At 41.7% G+C, this 26,509-nt stretch overlaps 1 protein-coding gene across 3 annotated transcripts in view; it reads left to right on the forward strand.

Moving 5' to 3' along the window:
* Nucleotides 1–26,509, forward strand: part of MSRA (methionine sulfoxide reductase A) — a 427,462-nt gene that overhangs the window by 311,576 nt on the left and 89,377 nt on the right. For all 3 annotated transcript variants that reach the window (XM_032389234.1, XM_032389236.1, XM_032389235.1), the window contains exon 5: nt 9,676–9,782. In XM_032389234.1, coding sequence (XP_032245125.1) covers nt 9,676–9,782 — 107 coding nt within the window. The remainder of the gene's footprint in view (nt 1–9,675; nt 9,783–26,509) is intronic.

Here is a 26,509-nt window from a genome sequence, read left to right on the forward strand (position 1 = left end):
GTGTCATTGATAGTGGCTGTTTAAGCCACTAATTAGTTCCTGGTCCCCATGTGACCTTTGTGTGTCAAGGTAGGGATGGGACTCTGAAGATGGGAAAGTGGAATTTTTAGGAAGTCAACCAAACTGGGGTGTGAACAAGTAGGTGCCAGAAATACCCCCCCACCGTATGCACCAGTACACATGTACACACCATAGATAGCCTATGACTTGACCCTAAATCCTACTAGTTTATTATTATTTGAATCTCTATTTTTAGCCTCTAGGTTTTTTTAAAATTTAATTTAATTTTATTATGTTAGTCACCATACATTACATCATTAGTTTTTGATGTAGTGTTCCATGATTCATTGTTTGCATATAACACCCAGTACTCCATTCAGTACATACCCTCCTTAATACCCATCACCGGGCTAACCCATCCCCCCACCCCCCTCCCCTCTAAAACCCTCAGTTTGTTTCTCAGAGTCCATAGTCTCTCCTGGTTCGTCTCCCCCTCCTATTCCCCCCTTTCATTTTTCCCTTCCTACTATCTTCTTTTTTGTTGTTGTTAACATATAATGTATTATTTGTTTCAGAGGTACAGGTCTGTGATTCATCAGTCTTACACAATTCAGTGCTCACCATAGCACATACCTTCCCCAATGTCCATCACCCAGCCACCCCATCCTTCCCACCCGCAACCACTCCAGTAACCCTCAGTTTGTTTCCTGAGATTAAGCATTCCTCATGTATCAGTGAGATCATATGATACTTGTTTTTCTCTGATTGACTTATTTCGCTTAGCATAATACCCTCTAGTTCCATCCACGTCGTTGCAAATGGCAAGATTTCATTTTTTTTTTTTTTTGATTAGCCTCTAGTTTTGATCATGAATTCTAGCTTGTCAATTAATTAACTGCCGTAGTGAACCTCTGGTGTCTTTAGTTACTACACTTCCTTCTATTAGTCAAACGTATTAACTCACTGGTAGCTTTTTCCTAGGGCTCTTAAGAAAGATTATTTTATTTACATTTGAATTTACATTTTCATTTACAAGATAAAAAGCACTTTGACTGATTGATTTGCACTTTAGTATTGATTGCAGGGCCTTGGATCACAAGATATAAACTCATATGTTCTTCATGCAACGAATATTGGTGGAAGTATATCCATGTGTCTGATGCCATACCAGGTCCTATGGCTGTAAGGGTCTGCCCTTTGGAAGGCTCACAAATGAGGAAGAGGGACAACCACATAAGAACGATGCAGTACAATAAAATCTCTAAGAGAGACACCTGCCCAAAGGAGTCCATGATGGTCAGGAAGGTTTTGTGGAGTAAAGATTCTTGAACTAAGTCTTGAATAGTTCAGTAAAAAGTGTGTGCTTCCTGGGGGAAGGTGGGGAGGTGGAGGGAGCACTGTACATCGTGTGCCTCAGGAATATTAGTTTGGAAGATTCAGGTTTTCCTCACTGCATTATTGGAATTGGTTTTCCTCACTGCATTATTGGAATTAAAATTGTTGCTGATGGATTATAAAGAACCTTGAAAACATCTGAATAAACTCTAAACCCTGGCTACTCATCTGGTGGTCACCACTACTCATGAACAGTTTAGAAATGCAGAATCTCACTCAGGCTCACCCCAGACCTGCTGAACCAGAATCTGCATTTTAACAACATCCCCAGGTAATTCACATGGACGTTAACATCTGAAAGTACAAAGCTGTTCTTTTTTTTTTTTTTTTTAAAGATTTTATCTATTTGACAGAGAGAGAGACAGCGAGAGAGGGAACACAAGCAGGGGGAGTGGGAGAGGGAGAAGCAGGCTTCCCGCGGAGCAGAGAGCCCGATGTGGGGCTCCATCCCAGGACTTCCTGGGATCCTGACCTGAGCCGAAGGCAGATGCTTAAGAGCCACCCAGGGGGCTCACTGAGGAGCGGGGCCCCAAGTTCTCGGCTCCGGGGCGGAGATTGGGAGGCCACCATTTCACTCTCGTCCTCCAAAGCTGTGCAGAAAGCTTGCAGGGAACAAAAGCTCCCAAGAGCAAACCCGAGCAGATTACTTAGCCCGGACTGGCAAGGGCGGGGCAATTCTACCTCCGGCAAAGACATTTGGGAGCCATGGCAACAGGCCCCTCCCCCAGAAAATCAGCAAGAACAGCCAGCCAAGAACAAATTTACCGATCAATGAGAACGGCAGAACTCCAGTGCTAGGGTAATACAGCACATAGAATTCATGGCTTTTTTTCCCCATGAATCTTTAGTCTTTCAAAGTTAATTTTTTAAATTTTCTTTATTTTTTTCTTTTTCTTTTTCTGTTTCTTTTTTTTTTTAATTTTTCTTTCCTTTTTCAACCAACATCTTATCAATGCCTTTTTTAAAATCTTTTTTTTAATTTTCATTTTTAGAGTCATATTCCATCCCTTCATTGTATTTAACCTTATTTTTGGTATATGTATAAGTTTTTCTTTCTTTAAAATTTTGGGATATGGTTTCTTCTAACCGACCAAAATATACCCTAAATCTAGTGTATGACTTTGTCCTAGTCTCCCGCCTGATCACATTCTCTTCTTTTTTTTTAAATTTTTTTTGTTCTTTTTTCAACCAACTTCTTATCAATTCCTTTTTTAAAGTCCTTTTTAATTTTTATCTTTACAATCATATTCCATCCCTTCATCCTATTTATTTATATATTTTTGTATATATATGTTTTTCTTTCTTTAAAATTTTGGGAGGCAATTTCTTCTAACAGATGAAAATACACCCAAAATCTGTGTGGCTTCCCACTGAGCAGGGAGCACGATGGCTCTGTTCTATTCACCAGTCTTATCATATTCTTTTTTTTTATCTCTCTCTCTTTCTTTTCCCCCTAGTTTCGGGTCTCTTCTGATTTGTTTAGTGTATATTTTTCTGGGGTCGTTGTTACCCTTTTAGCGTTTTGTTCTCTCATTCATCTATTCTCCTCTGGACAAAATGACAAGATGGAAAAACTCACTCAAAAAAAAGAACAAGAGGCAGTACCGACTGCCAGGGACCTAATCAATACAGACATTAGTGAGATGTCAGAACTAGAGTTCAGAATGACGATTATAAAGATACTAGCTGGGCTTGAAAGAAGCATAGAAGATACTAAAGAATCCCTTTCTGGAGAAATAAAGAACTAAAATCTAACTAAGTCGAAATCAAAAAGGCTATTAATGAGGTGCAATCAAAAATGGGGGCTCTAACTGCTAGGATAAATGAGACAGAAGAGAGAATTAGTGATATAGAAGACCAAATGATGGAGAATAAAGAAGATAAGAAAAAGAGATAAACAACTACTGGATCATGAGGGCAGAATTCGAGAGATAAGTGATACCATAAAGTGAAACAACATGAGAATAATTGGGATCCCAGAAGAAGAAGAAAGAGAGAGAGAGGCAGAAGGTATATTGGAGCAAATCATAGCAGAGAACTTCCCTAATTTGGGGAAGGAAACAGGCATCAAAATCCAGGAGGCACAGAGAACCCCCCTCAAAATCAATAAAAATAGGTCAACACCCTGACATCTAATAGTAAAACTCACAAGTCTCAGAGACAAAGAGAAAATCCTGAAAGCAGCTCGGGACAAGAGGTCTGTAACCTACAATGGTAGAAACATTAGATTGGCAGCAGACCTATCCACAGAGACCTGGCAGGCCAGAAAGGACTGGCATGATATATTCAGAGCACTAAATGAGAAAATATGCAGCCAAGAATACTATATCCAGCTAGGCTGTCATTGAAAATAGAAGGAGAGATAAAAAGCTTCCAGGACAAACAAAAACTAAAGGAATTTGCAAACACAAAACCAGCCCTACAAGAAATCTTGAAAGGGGTCCTCTAAGCAAAGAGAGAGCCTAAAAGTAACATAGACCAGAAAGGAACACAGACAATATACAGTAACAGTCACAGGCAATACAATGGCACTAAATTCATATCTTTCAGTAGTTACCCTGAATGTAAATGGGCTAAATGCCCCAATCAAAACAAGACCCATTGATATGCTGTCTGCAAGAGACTCATTTTAGACCCAAAGACACCTCCAGATTTGAAGTGAGGGGCTGGAAAACCATTTACCATGCTAATGGACATCAAAAGAAAGTTGGGGTGGCAATCCTTATATCAGACAAATTAGATTTTATTTTATTTTATTTTTAATTTTTTTTAATTTTTTATTGTTATGTTAATCCCCATACATTACATCATTAGTTTTAGATATAGTGTTCCATGATTCATTGTTTGTGCATAACACCCAGTGCTCCATGCAGAACGTGCCCTCCTCAATACCCATCACCAGGCTAACCCATCCTCCCAACCCCCTCCCCTCTAGAACCCTCAGTTTGTTTTTCAGAGTCCATTGTCTCTCATGGTTCTTCTCCCCCTCCGATTTCCCCCCCTTCATTCTTCCCCTCCTGCTACATTCTTCTTCTTCTTTTTTTCTTTCTTAACATATATTGCATTATTTGTTTCAGAGGTACAGATCTGAGATTCAACAGTCTTGCACAATTCACAGCGCTTACCAGAACACATACCCTCCCCAGTGTCTAACACCCAGTCACCCCATCCCTCCCACCCCACCCCCCACTCCAGCAACCCTCAGTTTGTTTCCTGAGATTAAGAATTCCTCATATCAGTGAGGTCATATGATACACAGACAAATTAGATTTTAAACCAAAGACTATAATAAGAGATGAGGAAAGACACTACATCATACTTAAAGGGTCTAGCCAACAAGAAGATCTAACAGTTTTAAATATCTATGCCCCTAACATGGGAGCAGCCAATTATATAAGCCAATTAATAACAAAATCAAAGAAACACATAGTCAATAATACAATAATATTAGGGGACTTTAACACCCCCCTCACTGAAATGGACAGATCATCTAAGCAAAAGATCAACATGGAAATAAAGGCTTTAAATGACACACTGGACCAGATGGACTTCACAGATATATTCAGAACATTCCATCCCAAAGCAACAGAATACACATTCTTCTCTAGTGTTCATGGAACATTCTCCAGAATAGATCACATCCTGGGTCACAAATCAGGTCTCAACCGGTACCAAAAGAATGGGATCATTCCCTGCATATTTTCGGACCACTATGCTTTGAAACTAGAACTCAATCACAAGAGGAAAGTCGGAAAGAACTCAAATACATGGAGGCTAAAGAGCATCCTACTAAAGAATGAATGGGTCAACCAGGAAATTAAAGAAGAATTAAAAAAATTCATGGAAACAAATGAAAATGAAGACACAACTGTTCAAAATCTTTGGGATGCAGCAAAGGCGGCCCTAAGAGGAAAGTATAATATAGCAATACAGGTCTTTCTCAAGAAACAAGAAAGGTCTCAAATACACAACCTAACCCTACACTGAAAGGAGCTGGAGAAAGAACAGCAAATAAAGCCTAAACCCAGCAGGAGAAGAGAAATAATAAAGATCAGAGTAGAAATCAATGAAATAGAAACCAAAAGAACAGTAGAACAGATCAACGAAACTAGGAGCTGGTTCTTTGAAAGAATTAATAAGATTGATAAACCCCTGGCCAGACTTATCAAAAAGAAAAGAGAAGTGACCCAAATCAACAAAATCATGAATGAAAGAGGAGAGGTCACAACCAACACCAAAGAAATACAAACAATTATAAGAACATATTATGAGCAACTATATGCCAGCAAATTAGATAATCTGGAGGAAATGGATGCATTCCTAGAGACGTATAAACTACCAAAACTGAACCAGGAAGAAATAGAAAACCTGAACAAACCCATAACCACTAAGGATATTGAAGCAGTCATCAAAAATCTCCCAACAAACAAAAGCCCAGGGCCAGATGGCTTCCCAGGGGAATTCTACCAAACATTTCAAGAAGAATTAATACCTATTCTTCTGAAACTGTTCCAAAAAATAGAAATGGAAGGAAAACTTCCAAACTCATTTTATGAGGCCAGCATTACCTTGGATCCCAAAACCGGACAAAGACCCCATCATTAAGGAGAACTACAGACCAATATCCCTGATGAACATGAATGCAAAAATTCTCATCAAAATACTAGCCAATAGGATCCAACAGTACATTAAAAGGATTATTCACCACGACCAAGTGGGATTTATTCCTGGGCTGCCAGGTTGGTTCAACATCTGCAAATCAATCAACGTGATACAATACATTAATAAAAGAAAGAACAAGAACCATATGATCCTCTCAGTAGATGCAGAAAAAGCCTTTGACAAAGTACAGCATCCTTTCTTGATTAAAGCTCTTCACAGTGTAGGAATAGAGGGTACATACCTCAATATCATAAAAGCCATCTATGAAAAACACCCAGCGAATATCATACTAAATGGGGAAAAACTGAGAGCTTTTCCCCTAAGGTCAGGAACACGGCAGGGATGTCCACTATCACCACTGCTATTCAACGTAGTACTAGAAGTCCTAGCCTCAGCAATCAGACAACAAAAAGAAATCAAAGGCATCTGAATCGGCAGAGAAGAAGTGAAACTCTCACTTTTTGCGGATGATATGATACTCAGAAAACTATGGAATAGTCATGAAAGAAATTGAGGAAGACACAAAGAAATGGAAAAACATTCCATGCTCATGGATTGGAAGAACACATATTGTGAAAATGTCTATGCTACCTAGAGCAATCTAGATATTTAATGCAATCCCTATCAAAATACCATCCACTTTTTTTCAAAGAAATGGAACAAAGAATCCTAAAATTTGTATGGAACCAGAAAAGACCCTGAATAGCCAGAGGAATGTTGAAAAAGAAAAGCAAAGCTGGTGGCATCACCATTCCGGACTTCAAGCTCTATTACAAAGCTGTCATCATCAAGATAGTATGGTACTGGCACAAAAACAGACACATAGATCTGTGGAACAGAATAGAGAGCCCAGAAATGGACCCTCAACTCTATGGTCAACTAATCTTCGACAAAGCAGGAAAGAATTCCAATGGAAAAAAGACAGTCTCTTCAACCAATGGTGTTGGGAAAATTGGACAGCCACATGCAGAAAAATGAAACTGGACCATTTCCTTACACCACACACAAAAATAGACTCAAAATGGATGAAAGACCCAAATGTGAGACAGGAATCCATCAAAATCCTTGAGGAGAACATGGGCAGCAACCTCTTCGACCTCAGCCGCAACAACTTCTTCCTAGAAACATCGCCAAAGGCAAGGGAAGCAAGGGCAAAAATGAACTATTGGGACTTCATCAAGATAAAGAGCTTTTGCACAGCAAAAGAAACAATCAACAAAACCAGAAGACAACTGACAGAATGGGGGAAGATATTTGCAAATGACATATCAGATAAAGGGCTAGTATCCAAAATCTGTAAAGAACTTACCAAACTCAACACCCAAAGAACAAAAAAATCCAATCAAGAAATGTGCAGAAGACATGAACAGACATTTTTCCAAGAAGACATCCAAATGGCCAACAGACACATGAAAAAGTGCTCAACATCACTCAGCACCAGGGAAATCCAAATCAAAACCTCGATGAGATACCACCTCACACCAGTCAGAATGGCTAAAATTAACAAGTCAGGAAACGACAGATGTTGGCGAGGATGCGGAGAAAGGGGAACACTCCTACACTGTTGGTGGGAATGCAAGCTGGTGCAGCCACTCTGGAAAACAGTATGGAGGTTCCTCAAAAACAGAGCTACCCTATGACCCAGCAATTGCACTACTGGGTATTTACCCCAAAGATACAAATGTAGTGATCCGAAAAGGCACGTGCACCCCAATGTTTATAGCAGCAATGTCCACAATAGCCAAACTATGGGAAGAGCCTAGATATCCATCAACAGATGAATAGATAAAGAAGATGTGGTGTGTATATATATTTTATATTTTGTGGTGTGGTGTGTATATATATTTTATATTATATTTTATATATATATATAAAATGGAATATTATGCAGCCATCAAAAAATGAAATCTTGCCATTTGCAATGTCGTGGATGGAACTAGAGGGTATTATCCTAAGTGAAATAAGTCAATCAGAGAGAGAGAGAGAAAGACAAGCATCATATGATCTCACTGATATGAGGACTTTGAGAAACAAGACAGGGGATCATAGGGGAAGGGAGGGAAAAATGAAACAAGACGAAACCAGAGAGGGAGACAAACCAAAAGAGACTCTTAATTTCAGGAAACAAACTGAGGGCTGCTCAAGTGGAGGGAGGTGCGAGGGATGGGGTGGCTGGGTGATGGACATTGGCGAGGGTATGTACTATGGTGAGTGCTGTGAATTGTGTAAGACTGTTGAATTATAGACCTGTACCCCTGAAACAAATAATACATTATATGTTAGTAAAAAAACAAAACTGAAGTGGATTCTTGAATGATGCAGTAAATGCATGCGAGGTTCATTTGACCACAGCATGGAGATCTATAGGAGATCTATATTCAGCCTGTGGCTGTTTAACTTTGGGGACTAAATTATTCAGTTAGAAATTGATTGGGATCTATATGTTAGCAGCTGTGACACGGGGGAAAATGGGCTGGGCGAACTTTAAGGCTCAGGTTTTCCCTTAATTTTGTGGATGACCTTAGGCAAGCTCTTCAAACTCACTGAATACCAGTTATTTAGTCATTTATAGGTACCTCCTATGTGCCAAGCAGTATGCCAGGTGCTTACACATATGTAATCCCATCTCCTTATTTGCCAAGTGAGGGACCACAGTAACTGCCATTCACCTTATCTCACTAAGATCCCAAGAAATAATGTACAACACAGTGCTTTGCAAGTGAAAAATGGAATAGGTTATGATTTAAATATCTGCATAGAAAAATACGTATTTGTAGAGCATCTACTATGATCTAAGACCTATGATAAATTTACCTAAGTTCAAACATCCATTGTAATTAAAATAAGCAAAGTGAAACATATATTTTGTGCTTGTTTAAGGAGAGTGGTGTCAAGATGAAATTAAAACAAGCACTTAGTAATATATGTACCCCTGTGTTTATTGCAGCATTATTCATAACAGCCAAGATATGGAAGCAATGTTAAATGTGCATTGATGGATGAATGGATAAAGGAACTGTGGTATACATATACAGAATATTACTCAGCTATAAAAAAGTATGAAATCTTGCCATTTGTGACAACATGGATAGACCTAGAGGATATTATGCTAAGTGAAATAAGTAAAACAGAGAAAAACAAATTCGCATGTTTGTGGAATCTAAAAAAATAAAACAAATGAACAAACAAACAAATTGTAGAAACAGACCCATAAATACAGAGAACAAACTGATGGTTGCCAGAGGGGAGGGGTTGTGGGGGATGGGTGAAAAGGGGTGAAGAAGAGTTGGAGGTACAAACTCCCAGTTATGGGATGAATAAGTCACAGGAATAAAAGGTACAGCATAGGGAATATAGTCAAAGGTGTTGTAATAGTGTTGTACGGTGGCAGATGGTAGGTATACTTGTGGTGAGTGTAGCATAAGGTAAGACTTGTCAAATCACTAAGTTGTACACCTGAAACTAATGTAACATTGTGTGTCAACCATACTTCAATTGGAAAAAAAACAAAACAAAACCAAGCAACTTAGCAGCACATGAATCATAGAGAACTTGTGACACTGGCCTTGTTACCTGGTCCACTCCAGTGATCCTTTCTGCTTTCAAATACTTTCCCAGGCATGCGCCAAGGCAATGACCACGGCACTCAGTACCGCTCAGCCATCTATCCAGCCTCCACTGAGCACATGGAGGTGGCCCTGAGGTCGAAAGAAGACTACCAGAAGGTAGGTTCCCCTCTTGCTCCTGGATTCCCACTGTTGGCCCCTATCAGGTCAGACCCCACCTGTAGAGGGAGAATCTGGTTGTTTTCACCTGGCACTGTGTTCCATTTACACAGTTTTTGGAAATATCTGTCAGCTTCTGCTCCATAAATATGCTAAATGAGATTTTAGGAGTAGGCCCTTGTGCATTTCTTGTTAAAATCAACTCATCCAGATGAATATGTATCTTGACATATCATCTTCTTTTCTATTTCTCTCTGCCTCTCTCTCTCTCACTAAATCTCATTTTTTCTTTCTTTGCCTTATACTAGTTTGTTCAGGCTGCCATAACAAAGTACCACAGACTTGTGGCTTAAACAACAGAAATTCATTGTCTCATGGTTCTGGAGGCTGGAAGTCCAAAATCAAGGCGCTGGCTCTGCTTGGCTCATGGTTCCTTTTGAGGCTTGCCACAGAAGGTTCTGCCCCAGGCCCCTCTCCTTGGCTTGTAGATAGCTGTCTTCTCCTTGTATCTTTTTTACATTGTCTTTCCTCTATCATGTCTGTTTCTGTGTCCAAATTTCTCCTCGTTACGACAACTCCAGTCATAGTAGATTATGGTCCAACTGAATGACCACATTTTAACTTGATTACCTCTGTAAAGACGCTATCACCAAATAAGCTCACATTCTGAGATACTGGGGGGTTGGGATTCCAACCTGTATATTTTTGGGCACACAGTTCAACCCAGAATACTCACTGTCTCTTGCTAGTAACAGTAGATTGAAGTATAATGAAAATACTACTTAGAAATATAGATAGAATAGCATGAAATAATTATTTTTACTATTAACTTGTATTCTATTTAAAAATCTCCAAAAGAGCTTTGGTTCTTTTAAAAATAACTTGCATTGCTTTAATTTTTAGAACTTTGTGATAATGTTTAAATTTTAATTATTGTTATATTTCCTGACTTAAATTTATGCTTAACAATATATCCAGTAGCTATTATAATGCTGATCTATTTTAGATTTAGGTAAAAAGTCTGATATGTAATAGTCCCCAGCAATCTGTGGGTTCTCCACATATCCTCCATGTGACAGAGATGGCAGTGAGGAGGAGGCAGAGACAAGAGTGTTATGTACTGATGAAAAAGTAGCAGAACATGAAGTTCATGGTCAGTTTGACTCTGAAAAGCAGAGAGGGCTAAAGGAAATGCTGATAGAGCCCCATTTATTCTCAGTACACCCCCTCCCTCCAGGGCTGTGATGTCTACTTGGGTGATAATAGTAAGCAGCCTCTGGGTTGGCTCTTAGTGGGTCTCTGCCCTTGTGTAAACCCCTGTCCTTGAGTATGGGCTGCATTTAATGACTCACTCCCAATGAATGACAGAAGTGGTGGGATGTTACTTCTGAGATGAGTTTATTAAAAGATTGTGGCTTCCATACTGGGGGCCCTCTCTTCTTGTCTCTTGGATCACTTGCCCTGGAGGAAGCCAGCTGCCATGTTGTGAGGCAGCCCTGTGTAAAGGTTCATGTGGCAAGGGATGAAGGCCTCCAAGAAGCACATGAGCAAGCTTGAAAGCCCCTCAGCCCCAGTCAAGCTTTCAGATGAGTTTGCAACCCCAGCTGACAGTTTGACTACAACTTCATGAAAGGCCTCTAGCCAGAGGCACTGAGCTAAGTGGTACTACAGAAACCACAACATAATAAGTGTTTGTTGTTAAAGCTGCAAAGTTTTAGAGTAATTGGAGTATATTTATATTGCCATTCTCAAAAGCTTTTCACTGTAAATGTTCCTTTTTTATGTCTCTGTTCATCATGACTTTTCTGATAATGATGGGCTCACCTGGGCATATGTGGTGGTGGTTAAGCACGTAGCCTCCAGCACCAAATTGTCTCAATTCATATGTCAGCTGCATAACTTTTTATCAACTACCTGACACTTAGAAAACTCTATGTCTTATTTAACTCACGTAAACCTATGAGAGAGACCTCATTATTATAGACCCCTGTATTTCAGATGCCCAGAGTAATAAGGTTAAGTTAGTAGAGTAATTGGGATTACAGAAAAAAGACCAGATTCAGGGAGATGAGTTGGACAGCTGATGCAGGACTCAGGGCAAGAAATGATGGGAGCCTTCTCTAGGGTGCTGCCAGTCTGCATGGAATGAAGGGATATTTAGGAAGTAAAAATAATAGAACTTGGAACTTGATTGGAAGTAGAGAAAAAAGGAGAGGGAGGAGTCCAGGGTGATTTGTAGGTTTCTGGCTTGCGATGTTTTGTATGAAGGTATGAAGGAACTGAGGCAGATTTGTGGTGAAGGTAAGTCTGCTCTGGAAATGAGTTTAAGGGACCTATGATCTGGGCATCTAGATGACTGCTGGGAGGAGACGTGGGCTGTTTCTTCCTTGCAGGCAGGGTTGTTGTGACTGTTGACCTGGTTAATGCTTGTAAGGCACAGGGCCTAGCACATAGTTAATGCTCCACAAATGGTAGCCCCTTATTATTGGGAGTTCTTTTTGGTAAATGAAGCCCTAGTTGCTGATACAGTCACTTGGGATAAATGATGAGATGAGAAAAGGGGGGCACCTGGGTGGCTCAGTCATTGAGCGTCTGCCTCCTGGGATCGAGCCCTGCATCGGGCTCTCTGCTCAGGGGGAAGCCTGCTTCTCCCTCTCGTACTCCCCCTGCTTGTGTTCCCTCTCTCGCTGTCTCTCTCTCTCTGTCAAATAAATAAAATCTTAAAAAAAAAAGAGAGATGAGAAAAGCTCAGGACTTGTGAAACACCAACATTTGAGAGGTGGGTAGGGAAATGCCTACACCAGGCAAGATGCTGTGCTAGACTCAACAGAGCATCAGCCCTAAGCAAGAACTTAAAAATTACTTCTCTTTGGTTTAATCTTACTATATTTAATTATAAAGGCAATGTAAGTAATTAATAATACTGAAAATGACATGTGATTAATGCTATATGTAAATTACCTAGTGTTATGAACCAGTCTCTTAAGGTACCAACAGTTATGCTAAGAGATTGGAGAGGGATATTAATGTCTCTCTAGAATATCGCCAAATGAGATGATATTCTGGATTTTAAGTTCTTTTTTTTTTTTTTTTTTAAGATTTTATTTATTTGCGAGAGAGAGAATGAGAGACAGAGAGCATGAGAGGGAGGAGGGTCAGAGGGAGAAGCAGACTCCCTGCCGAGCAGGGAGCCCGATGTGGGACTCGATTCCGGGACTCCAGGATCATGACCTGAGCCGAAGGCAGTCGCTTAACCAACTGAGCCACCCAGGCGCCCCTGGATTTTAAGTTCTAAAGGTCAGTGCCTTCCATCTGATGATGAAGAAGCTAACTTATACCTAATTTTTTGGCTTCTATCCCAGTATAGTTTCTTACTCTTAGCTTTGAGTGGAACCCATGTTGATTTTAGATAACTGATATACATAGGAATTAAAATTAAGATATTAAATATAATTAACTGTTTTAATAATTTCTCCATTATTTTTGTAGCCTTGGGGAACGTTAATCTTATACTCTAGATAGTTGTTCTACCCAAATACTTTTTGGGTGTTTTGTACCTAAGTATGTGGGAATTAAATACATACATATGTATACGTATTTTTGTTTGGTTTTTAAGAGTAGAATCTTTTCTTCCATAAAGACTGGGGTCTCCTGTGCCGCAGCATCCAAATATCCACTGCTGTTAATGTAACCACATATAAGTGCTTTATTACCAACTCAGAGAACAAATACTCTCGCGTTTTTTTTTTATTTTACCACATAAATAAAAGCCACCTTCCATTCCCCTGATAGGTGGGTGGTAAGTCTGGTGTTGGTCTCCTGACTAACTGACTAAAACCCAGAGTCCTGACTCCAGAGCAGCACCTCCAATACAACTTTCTGCCATGATGGCAGTGGTCTCTTCTGCCCTTTTCAATATAGTAGCCACTGGCCACCCTCTTGCCGTTGAACATTGAAATGTGGCTAATGCAACCGAGTGGCTGACTGTTTTGTTTTGTTTTATTTTAATTAATTTAATTGTCTATTTAAATAGCCGCATATGGCTAGTGGTTACCTGATTAGACAGCACAGCAGTCCATAGGGGGTGTGTTGCAGGGGGCACGGGGCATGTTAGTCTGGCTTCCTGGCTGGGACACGCAAGATTCCAAGCCTTCTGCTCTTGTGTTGGCTTATTGCAAGAGCATAGGGCCGCCACAGAGCACAGTCCTCGTGGCCATCAGAGGTGCTACACCAGGAGCTGCTCCCCTGCTTTCTTTTCTGGAGATACGCAGCTTGAAGGTCAAGTAGTTTTCCTTTCAGTCACCACTGGAAAGAGCTGAATGCTGAAAGCCATAGCCTAGGGACCCTTGGCTGAGCTCAGTCAATTGCAGAGGGGTCTTCCATTCCTGATGCAGTCTTTGCCCAGGAGCCCTGGGTCAGGATTTATCCTTCTGTCCCACCTTGAGCACCGGGGACTACTGTCTCCTTTCCCCCTTTTCAGATCTATACAATGAGAGGGCAAGGACATTTGCCTTTTTGGGAACCAAAGAACAAAGTGCCACCTTTATCCACCTTCCCTGGCGAGCAGTAGGGCTAACTGTGCCCCTGCACAGGAGTTACCACTATCATTTTTATCTTAGTCCTGGTCCCATGGAAAGCACAAGCAAAGGCTTGTGTGTGAGGGCTTAACTTGGGAGTGTGGTGCCATGGAGGGAGGAGGCAGGGGCAGGGGCATAGAAAAGAAAGGAGGGAGAATTAAATATATGTCGGTCTGTGCTATCAGTGAGGGGTTGTTTGGTCCTTCTGAAATGACCAATCATTCTGGGAGAAGAAGGGAAGCACGTGTCTAATGGATACCACTCCCCGTGGGTTCACTCTGCGCTTCTGGGTGGCACCTGTGTGGATGTAGGAGATGTCCCTGCAGCAGGAGGCAGGAGCACGTGGCATGGGTGTGAAGTGAATCACTGTAGGGTTGCACCTGCATAAAGCTAACCAGAGTCCATACAGAGCTGAGCAGTGCAGCGGGGGCTGGAAGAGAGAAAGGTGAGGCTGAGAGGATTTAAGCTGGTGCTCGAGAGGTGGCTGATGGAACCATCTACAAAGGGTCCTTGACCCGCCCCCGCCCCAGACCATCCAGGCAACTGACTGACTACAGTGCCTCAAGGATGATCTACCATGATGTAGTGACTTTCTGGCACCTCTCCTAGAGCAGAGAAAGAAAAAGACAAGTTTATTTTTCAGCAGGCGTCCTGCTGTCACCAGATAGTTATATAATATACCATTACATGTGTAGTTTATATATTTACATATAGTATATATGTAGCTGTATAATAATGATGATGATGATAGAACAGCAACACCAGAACCACCTGAGTGCTTACAATATGCTAATTACTATTTTAAGCACCTTATATAAATGAAATCATTTATTTATCTCTGACTATGTTTATCTATATACATGCATAGATATAATGGATATGTTTAGATAGAGGTATGTATGTATCTCTTTGTATCTTTATGTAAAATTGAATGCATTCATGTGTTTCTTATTTTGAAAGTTGTATAAATTTCTAACCATCCATTCAAGTGGTATAATTGATAATATACACACCAAAATTCAATAATTTGCAGTGCCTATGAGAGGTGATATAATTAGCTTTTACACCATAAACAAGTTGATCTGTGCTTTTGCATTTATCTTAAAAAAAAAAAAAACACCTTAATAATGTTTCTAATAGATGCCTGATTCACCCTTTCCCTTACTCCTCCCCTTGGGTTAATCGGATTAACTTAGATTCTGCTTTTCCAGTATGTCTCCACTGTGTCTACTTCTCTGTCATTTTCATGTTCACTGTCATAGTCCAGGCTACCATTATCAGTTCCTAGACCGCTGGGCTGCACACCTCTCCACTACCCTCCTCCCACACAGGACAGCCAGAACAACATCCTAAATCCAATGCCAGTCATGTCCTTGTCCTGCATCAAAGTCATTCATGGCTTCCCACTACATTTAGAATGAAATCCCAACTCCTTAGCATGGCCTACAAGGTTCCAAACAATCATTTTGCCATCTTCCCATAAGACGTCTTCTAGTCAGAGGGCCTAATTATTATGGTATAATAAGAATTAACATGTAATTCTTACTCAGAGCTCCAAACCTTCAAATAAAGTTCAAGAACTTCTGGAGGTCTGGGGACTCAGAGTAAGAACCAGTCACTCACAGAAAATTGTACAGCTGTGCAGTGAACATCCTAACAAATGGTTTTATATTTCTTTGTATTTCAAAGTTAATTCTTATGCAGACTCACTGTTGCCACAGAGAGACTGATCTTGGAGGTTTGAGGAATTGCTTCTTTGTCTAGTATGTGTTCTATACAAGGATGAAATAATTATTGAGTTAACCATAGTGTTCTTGACCCTAAAGCCTATCTTGCAAACTCTCCTGACAGAGGAAATTGCTAAGTGTCACAAGCATAAAACACCATTTTGGTAAGATTAGGTTAGTGGTTGGTACATGAAACTGTCTTCCTTTTTCTCATTTGCCATATCTCTGACTTTTTTTCCCTCTCTTAGTTACAAATGGCTACTGCAGCTAATGACCACAAACTTAGTGGCTCAAAACAATAGAAATTCATCTTCTCATAGTTCTGGAGGCCAGAAGTCCAAAATCAGTTTCATTGGGCCAAAATCAAGGATTCAGCTGGGCTGTGTTCCCTCCAGAAGCTCTAGGGGAGAATCCTTTTCTTGACTGTACTCCTCTAGGGGCTGTCGACATTCCTTGGCATGTGGCCACATCACTCCATTTTCTGCCTCGATGGTCACATTGCCTCCTCCTCTTCTGTGTGTCTAATCTCCCTCTGCCTCTCTCTTATAAGGACACATGTGATTGCATTTAGGGCCCACCTGATAATCCAACATCATCTTCCTGTCTCAAGATCCTTAATTTAATCATATCTGTGAAGTCTTTGCCATATAAAATAACCTTCACATGTTCCAGCGATCAGGACATCGAAATTCCGGGGGCACTAGTATTCAGCCTTCCACAGTCTCCAGACCTGGTTTCCAGACTAACGCTGTCACGTGTCCGGCCTCAAATGGGGGACTGAAACTGGGAGCCCTTCTCTTCTGGGCTGCTCAGAAGAGGCACGCCATGCTCATCGAGTGAGTACCCATGTGGGTTCTTCTGGATCCCAGGGCTAAACACAGAACACACTTAATTCCCCAGAGCAGATGAAACTTGATCTCCTCTTCCTTGAGATCCTTGTCTACTTTTGAAGGGAGGTAGAAATTTGCATAAGCTTTTCCCCTTTCAAACATATATACCCTCAAAAAAGACCCAACTTCACCCTATACTATTTACCAGAATAAAGTAGCATACCAAAAATAACAACAGAAAAAAAAAAATCCTAGCAGCTAGATTTTGGGGATGCTTGGAGGAGAAAATTATGTGTGTGTGTAATCAAAATAACGTTTGAATGGTTGGCAAGAATATTCTAGTACTCTCTTAGCCACTTACCACTTATGAGTCCTTGACTTCTCTGGTCTTCATTTTAAATTATCTAACAAAATTTCCTCAAAGGTTTATTGTAAGAATTAAATGAGACTTTACATAGATGTAAAATGCCCCTTGTTCTAGACTGAATATTTATATAAATACATTGATACATACATACTAGCAAACATGCATACTACTAGCATGTAGTAGTCAGCTAATATATATATATATATGTATTTAAATATTTTATTTATTTATTTGAGAGAGAGAGAGCTTGCACAAGTGTGGGGAGGGCAGAGGGAGAGAGAGAATCTCAAGCAGCCTCCATTATGAGCACAGAGCCCAACGCGGAACTTGATCTTCCAACTCTGAGATCATGACCTAAGCCGAAATAAAGAGTTGGATGCTTAACCAACTGAACCACCCAGGAGCCCCAGCCAATATATATTAATTGAAGTTGAGTCCTTTCAGTTTTCCAATCCAGAAAACAGTTTTAATTATACTAACTCAACTGAGAGAAATTAAACATACTCAGTAAATATCCAGTTATGCTATAATCATCATCCCATAACTGGATCTGACAATTCCCTACCAGGAGGCACAGATCCTTTGTAAGCATCTATAGGCTGAAAATTTGAAAATGTCCTTCCTTCCTTCCTTTGATTCCCATCTTCCTGAGGAAATTAATACATTAATTACCTTATCAAATATTAATTCTGTACTGATTAGTTGCCAGACTCACATTACAATTGTTTCAAGCACAGCTATCTGAAGAAGGATCTCATGAAGTTTGTCATCATCAACTATGCTATATACAGTCATAAAAGTCCACATGTCATAAATGCTCTTTCTTGGAGAACATTCCATAGCAACTGTCCTGACATTAAACTCTTTGAGGGCTCCTTGTCATCCTTGTTTCCCCTGAGGCCTGGTACTGTGCTTGGCACCTAGCAGATTATCAGCAAATATTTGTTGTCTTGGACAGAAAATATGGAGCAGGATAAAGAAGCCCAGTGTTACCCCCTCGTTACGGGCTGAATCTTTGTATTCCTCAGAATTTATATTGTTGAAGCGCTAACCTCCCAGGGTGATAGAATTTGGAGATGGGGTTCTGAGAGGTAATTAGGGTTAGATGAGGTCATGAGGGTGGAGCCCCCATGATGGGATTAGTGTCCTTTTAAGAGGAGACACCAGAGAGCTCTCTCTCCACACGTGCGCAAAGAAGAGGTCATGTGATCACACAGTGAATGATAGTTGTTTCTAAGTCATGAGAATATTCCTCACAATAAAACCCACTCGCTGGCACCTCTGTCTGGGACTTCCCAGCCCTAGAACTGTGAGAAATAAAGGTCAACGCTGACAAAGTCACCATGGAGGGGTGGGAAGAATCACCCTGGCCGTGGCCCTCCTCTACCTTTACTGACCATGACCTTGGATAAGTCTTTACAGTTCTAGTTCCTTGTTTATAAAATGGGGAAAATAAGAACAAAACTCTTTATAAATCTAAGTTTTCAGTGCTTTGTGCCATATTACACAGGTGACCCTCATCCTTACACAGGGAGGTATTTCAGGATCTGTTCTCCTACCTGCCTTAGGAAGGAACTGAGCTCAGAGGGCTTCGTTCACATCCCCAAGGTGACCTCATATTACGTTTAGAGTTAGAGACATTTGACTCTGAATTCCGTATGCTTTGCTCACATGTTGTGTGGGGGGATTCGATAATCTGTCAAGCATTTTACAAATATCAGGGTTTCATGGGGTGACTCCGGAGACAAGGCTGTTTGCAGTGACTCCATCTTGCTTTTCCAAAGGCCCTCAAATTCCCAGCCATTGTGAAAATACAGGACCAGGGAATCTTCCTTTCTGTCATGCTTGAGAAAAATGTCAGGGTTATTTCCATGTCTTTGTTTATCGAGAAAGGAGGTAGGTTATCCTTGGGTAAAAATATCCCGACTCGGTCTATTGTATGCTCTATGCTGTGATGTTAAAACCAGTAACCACACTACAAGACTCTGCTGTCACAAACACCAAAAACCATTCATCTGCGTCAAAGGACCCTGAATAGATGTGGGGAAATGTCAGTTGGTATTTTATGGTTTGGGGATTAGCCAGTTGTTGTTGCTCTTCTTTTTTAAATTTGTGCTGTTGTTTCAAGTGTGGAGTTACAGGTTTTAAATGTCCACGGAAAGACCCTGAATAATTCATTCACTTACCTTAGTCAAAGAGTAAAATTCCCCTTTGTGTGCCCAGCAGTAAAGATGAAATTCATCTTAGACCCTCTTGTAGCTTTGTAGTTATCATTACAGGTATTATTATGAACTCTTAATAAGAACTCATGAAATAAATGTTTTAAAGGTGCCCATTTCTAGGAGTCAGGCATCTATATTTGCATGTATGCAGCCATATAGACAGCTAAATCTTTAGCCTTAATGGTTTAGTTGCATCTGGGTATTTATTTTCATTTCCACTTACCACTGTGTGTTAGACTCCCTGTGTATGAGTACAGATTGCCCTTTCCTGCACTGTATTTAGAAATATCTGCATTACCCCTGGGCATTTGTTCATTAATAGGGGGTGGGGAGAGGAAAAGCTTGTAATAATGGGCTTTACATATTATTAAACTGTGTGCATCTACATTTGGATCCAAAGGAAGAAAATCTGGTTTGTGTTACTGCCCTCTGGTGGTTCTGATCCATCATTGCAGTGGCGGGGAAGTGCTGCCCTGGGGTGGAGTGGGGCCTGAGAGGCAGCTTCCAGGAGCAATGCGCATTGCTGGGCTGGCCGCCTTTTACTCACGTCCCTGCTTTTCATTCAAGTGCACCGCAAGAACCCTAGGATGCCACTTACTGGCCTGAATAATGAGAGAAGAAACCATGCTTGTGAGGCCCAAGAAGACATCTTCATGTCAGTGGAGGTATACGTGCAAAATAACCCTGACTGTCATAGGGTGATCGTTGAACGAATTCAGATTCTCCACGGGCCACGCTCCTACTCATCTTTCAAGGCCAGCGTGGGAAGAGGCAGTGGCTCTCCCCCAGTGTGACATCTGTACCCCTTGTGTTACATGGGATGACTTTGGGGTATATCCGGATGAACCTTTTAAATTTTAATAGTTACCTGTTTACTTTAGTATGTAGTAGGGGGGGCGCCTGGGTGGCTCAGTCGTTAAGCGTCTGCCTTCAGTATGTAGTAGGAAAAATGCAGTGAGGGTTTGAAGCCCACGACTTCAGGGACGCTACTGCAAAGACCAGGAAACGGCGCCTCCATACACAGCTGCGTTCTTTGCAGCAATGGGTCACTTCTGCTCATTGGCTGATGGAGCAGAACCCCGTGGAGGCGGGCGGATGACATGGATCACCAGTGGTTCTGCTACTTGCTTGTGGTATGACCTTTGACTGTTAACCTCGCTAAGCCTGGGATTTCCTGGTTTGTTGGGATGACAGTGGCGACTTCTTAGGGTGATGTGGGCATCCTGTGATATGGTGCATATATGTCAAGTGTCTGTCACAGACTAGGCAGTCTCATTTCCCCATGCCCCAGGACACTGCTCAGAGCCTGCCTTCCTCCAGGTTCACATCGTGCTTCGCTCGCCGCACTTCCTGCGTCTTCCCCATGTTAAGAGTTTCCACATTTCTTTTCACTCTTGATTATAAGTGGGAGCTTCCTTTGCCTTGCCTCCTTTGCAACCCTCCATGTTGCCCTTTGCAGAAAGCAGGCACCCCGTGAATGTTTGTTGGGGGCCTTAAGCACAAGTGCACAATCATTCTAAGCCACATTTCCCCATCCTCTGACGCATTCGGTGCATTTCATCTATCAGATTAAGACGGTCCTCTACTTTGTCCCTTATGTCTCTCTGATTCATGTTGTTTGATAACAGCAACAAGATTAGGTTCCTGCCCATTGGCTGCAGGAAAAAAGGCCTGCGGTGTCTTCTGCTTGTGGGCCACTAATATCACCTTCTATCTTACCAACGAATATATATGTTCATTCTGTGCCCCCGCGTGCCCACGCTCTACTGGTTCATTTCAGTGGCAGAGAAGGGGAAGGCAGTGGAAACATTTTAAATACGGTATTTTATCTAGGATAGGATCTATTTTAGAGACAACAAAAGAGCCTTTGTTGCTCAAGCAGGTAGATCGGTAAGCCTTGCCCTGGTTTAGTCTATATAAAATGGCCTTAGGAGCGGTAAGATCAGAGAAACTACCTGTGGGGGTGAGGATCTAGGAGCCCTTACATTTTAGTGGTACCAAGAGTGAAACGGGGTTTGCGGTGGGCCTACAGGGGCGGTGTGTTTGCCTTTAAAATTCCTGTGGATTTTGTCTCAGCTCCATGTGGTTCTAAGTTTCCCCGATTCACCTCCACAGAGCTTCCCAGCCTGTTCCTAAATGGCTGCAGAATGGCTGCTTGCATTTCTGCAGCGAAGGCGATGTTCATTTAAGGCTTCCAGAAATCAGAGCTTTCATGTTTGCCATGAAAGCCAGAGAGCCGCAAGCACCTCAGTAGCGGAGATAAAAGGACATTCGTGTTTGTGCATGTGTGTTTAGAACTTAAAGGACAGGGAAGAGAAAGGAAATAGATGTTACAGCTTTGCGCTTACTTCAAAATCTGCCTCACTCCCTCTGGTGGGACCATTTAACTCCAAATGCCTCCCCCATCCCCCTCCACCCCCACCACATGCTCCCCACCCCCACCACATTCATCTTGGCTCATGTGACATCTGTTCTGGGCACTGCGGAGCAGTCTTCCCGTTGCCATGGCAGCCGGTGGAGAGAGCCCGCCCATTGGCTGCTAGCTGAGAGGAGGAAAAAAGGCCCGCAGTGTCAGGGGTCGTGTGCCTAGTGCTTGCCTGCCACTGTTTTCAGTCAGCTGCTGGCTGGGCCACATTAACGGCGCATGCTGCCGCGGCCAGGGGCCCGCAGGGACCGCCTGCCACAGCTGTGTACACCGCCCGGCAGAATGGGGGACCCAAGGTCAATGTCATTAGATTCTCCCTCAAGTGTGAAGTGTGTGAAGGACAAAAGCAGCGCACGGACGGAAAAGTGGGCCGCTGTTTCCTTCACCTTGAACTCCTCCGAGCTCTCTTTTCTTGTGTCGGTTTGGATTTGAAATTTGGTAGAATGACCCCTTCTACTCCCAGCTGTCCTCCTAGTCAGAGGGCCTGAGCCCAAGTCAAGCTGTCAGAACAAAGCCTCTATCCGATTCCATTTCCTTGACCATTACCCTGTCACTCTAAAACGGAAAGAGGACAGCTTCCCATTTCGAAATGTACACCTGGACCTGATTGTTTCTGAAATCATTTTCCTCTTGTTGGATTCACTTCTAAGTTACCGGTGCATCTGGGATCACTGTTCTGGCCTCAGAGCTATAGCTCACCCATGTCCTACGTGCGTAAGTGAAGGCCAAGTGAACCGGTGTTCCCCATGCCTGATCTTGCACCTGGCCAGTCAGACATGTATAGAGAAGTACAGCTGTGAAGCCCTCCTCGGCTGAATCCCGGCTGCCTCCCTCAGGGTTTGGGGTCCCCACTGATGAGGGATGGGGGTACCTGTGCTCCAGCCACACCTGGGGACTTCAACCTCCAGATCCGGGCACTAGTTGGGATTTGGCCATGGCTGGTGACCTTGCCCCCCAGCACCAACACTGACAGCACCAGTTGGGAGAGTGGAGATTGGAGAAGGCGCTTTACTGAGTGTTCTCTTATCTGCTCCTGGGAGGCGGTTATTCCGAATCCCTGCTTTACAGGACACGGAGGCTCATAGCTCCCAAGGTCACACAACCTGTAAATGGGTGAGCTCAGGATTCGGACTCTGCTTTTTTGCTTGCAAACCGTGCATGCTTTTTCCCTTCTGTCCCATGGCCACAGTAGATTCCTGGACATTTAACGGCCCCACAGATTCATATATAGGGAAGTTGGGCTATGATCGGGTCATTCCTCCCATTTCTATCTGGGCTTTATCATGCCCATTTTACGTTTAATAAGACTGTGTCGTTAGTGTTTAATTTGTCAAGATCAACGGCTAAGGGCTTGAGGAGTTTTTGTTGTTCCTCCTTCCTTCTTTGTCGCGTGTGGTACTAGCCTGACTGAAAGCACTGTATACAGTGCACTCTCACTGAGCAGAAGGCTCTTAGCTAAGGCCAGGGAGGGGATTTGTACCAGAGCCAGGGAGACCAACTTAAAAATGATTGTTCCTTCTACTTCCCTCTTTCAGTCTTATTTTGGTCACTTATTTATTTTGGGGATGGTTCGGGCATTATCAAAATAGAAACATCCCACAAAATCATGACAAAGAAGGTCTGTGTTATTGATGTCTACCTCTCTGCCACCTTTGCTCCTTCCTTTTGTCCTGAATCTAGAAGTTTGAGGATTTAGTCCTAAATCTTCAAAAAGACTAAGGAACAGGAAAAAGCGTTAGGTCTTTTTGTATGATTATATGAGAGTGATTGCTTCTGCATCTTGGCAAAACCAGGACTGACACACCTGTCAGTGATTCGCATACTAGTCTTTTCTATCTGTATGCTGAGCAGAGCCAGCAAAGTTAACAAACATTGGATCAGTTTGGAGCTGAGGCAGGGAGTCCCTGAACGCTTACTCTCAACTCTAGTATCCTAATGTAGCAAGAGCTTATTAAGCCTATTGGCAAGCCGTAACCGAGTTTCTTCCTTTCCTCCTTCGTACGCTGGGTATAGCATCCTCTTAGGGGAATTTAAGCAAAATGAAGAGCCTTTGCTTACCTAGAGATAGGACCTTAGCAAGCATGCAAAAGAATATACCTTTATGGCAACAAGAATGCTAAAATATTTCACATCACAACTCAAACGATGCTTTTATTAAAACCTGAGTGGTGAAGTTACTGTAAGTGCTATTTCGCCCCCAAAGATAGGATGAAGTCTATAAAGTGAAGGGGAGTCTATCTTGACTTAAGAAACTTACAAGCAACTGTTCTTCTTCTTATACTTTCCATTTACCCCCAGTATTCATCGCTAATCCTCCTATTATTGTCCTTGATCAGTATGTATGAGGCCATAAGAAAAATATAGTGAGAAACAGACTTTAACAATGAGTTTTCCAGAGAGAAAACTGAACAGGTAAAAGCCAGAGAATTTCCCGATGTCTGTTTAAACACCTGGAAATGAATCAGTATTGAACTCCTTGGATGGGTAAGAAATCTCCATGGTCTATGATCATGATTTATTAGAGACACATAGGAGTAAGACCATTAGCCACCAATACTCCGACTGCCTACTTTACATTGAAAAAATGGCAAGGTTTTCTTTTTTCTCCATTTTCTTATCTGTATAGAGTCATCTACCTGGAAAAAGTCCTTTAAATCATTTAGTTCAATGTTATTTAGCCACAACAATGTGGATTAGTGGTTGTATAAAATGACTTAATTTCTTCGCTGGTTCTCAGATTGTAAAACAGAGTGGTAGTAAGGGAATATGGAGTGGGCTTAGAGCTTGGTGTTTTCTCACCAGGATTTATCAGGCACCTACTGTATACCAGGAGGTTAAATGACATTTGTCTTGGATCTAAACTATAAACTCCTTATACCTTTTACATCTTCTTTGTATGTTTTATAGAACATCATGTCCCTTGCCAGGCAATAAATGCAAGGGACAAAATCCTCCAAATGTAGATCTACTGTGTGTTTTATGTAGACGTCTTCATGTCCTTAAGGAAAGCACCAGACCCTTGTGCCACAAGATTACTTTACAAATGTAGAAACACACTTACCAATACAAATACTTTTTTACCAAACAGCAAGACTTACTAGAAAAGAAAAATAATTGTGTGAGAAAAAAGAAACCTGGTTTTGGGGTTATCATTGTTTGTGCCAAAGACACTTAGTTGAATGAAACACTCATACATTATTTTTATACATATTTGCACAAAGGGTGTTTGGTTTCAGGAATCCGTAGAGTTTAACACCCAAGCACTTGTGATAGGAAAATGTTACTAAAACATTATTAGTATGCAGCAAAGTGCCCTTCTCTCTGCTAAATCAGTTTGTAAAGTGGTCCTAAAAAATTCACAAATCCTTTGTTATGACAGCAGGGTTTTGTGTTTCTGATGCAAGACTGAGACCTGAAAGTAGAGAGGTACATTTGGTAGCCCGGGAAGTCAGCAGATAGAGGAGGCGATAAAAGATAAGAGAAATGAACCAAAGGGATACTTGAAGGGCAGCAGAAGAAAAAAAGTGACCTTAGGGTAGAAGGGAAAGGCAAACGGGACATGTGGGGGATAGGCAAATAAGAAAATGGGAGCCACTGTATGCATGTTGTGTGGGGAAAAGGAGCCTAGAAGGGTAGGCCTGGATAAAGAAGTCCCAGCAGCAAGTGAAAGAAAGGTGGCCGGGAATAACTGTGTTCTGGTAGAAAAAAAACAAAAAACCTCAATATTTTAGGATTGACTAAACACTGGGAAAAAGTCACACAGACAAAAATGGTCTGAGAAGCACTGTGTTTGTCCTGAAAGTTTCTAACACCCTTGGATGACTTTTTTTTTGTGGAGCTTCAACTGCTCATACCACTTTTTAAAAATAATGTCCTAATCTGCAAAGCGGAGCTCGTGATCCTGGCCCTGCTTGCTCACATTGTGGGGGTTGAGGATCGAGGGAGACTGTGTGAAGAGGGTTGTAATCTGGAAAATGCTGCACAAATGGCATTAGCTAAATTGGGGTTGCAGGGAACAAAAGATAGCCCAGTGTCCAGTCCTTGCCAAACTGTATTTTCTAGCTGATGAAAGATCCGACATTTTATCCTTTTCTGTTGTTTCATAGAATCTGGGTTATTACCTTGTTCTTGGGAAGTGAGATGACCTTACTGCAGAGGTGAAGTTGAGGGTGGCCTGTCTATGAAAATGTAGTTTATCTGCCTCTTGTCACCATGGCTCCCCAAATTTAGCATGAAACCTTAACTCATGGACTCTCCCTGAGGAGCTGCGTTTCAGTTGGACTCTAAAATTCTTCCATTACGATCCCCTTCTTTGAGTGTGGAGATGGGCTCTTTTCTGTAACTTTCCTGGCTAAATAACTTTTATTGAGAAGGCAACTCACTCTTTTAATCAGAGTCGAATTTGTATCATGAATTTCCATAATAAGTTTATGATTCAGGGCCTATATTGGCCAGTTTTAAATTGGCTTTGTTCAGAAGTCAACATGTAAAGTCCACAAGGAAAATAAATTCAGCACCTACCCTGTTCCTGGCTGTCAGTTTTGGTTTGTTTTTTTTCCCCTATAAAGCAAGGGGGTTT

This window comes from Phoca vitulina, unplaced genomic scaffold (assembly GCF_004348235.1).
Source record: "Phoca vitulina isolate PV1807 unplaced genomic scaffold, GSC_HSeal_1.0 scaffold53, whole genome shotgun sequence".
In the NCBI taxonomy this organism is placed as follows: Eukaryota; Metazoa; Chordata; class Mammalia; order Carnivora; family Phocidae; genus Phoca; species Phoca vitulina.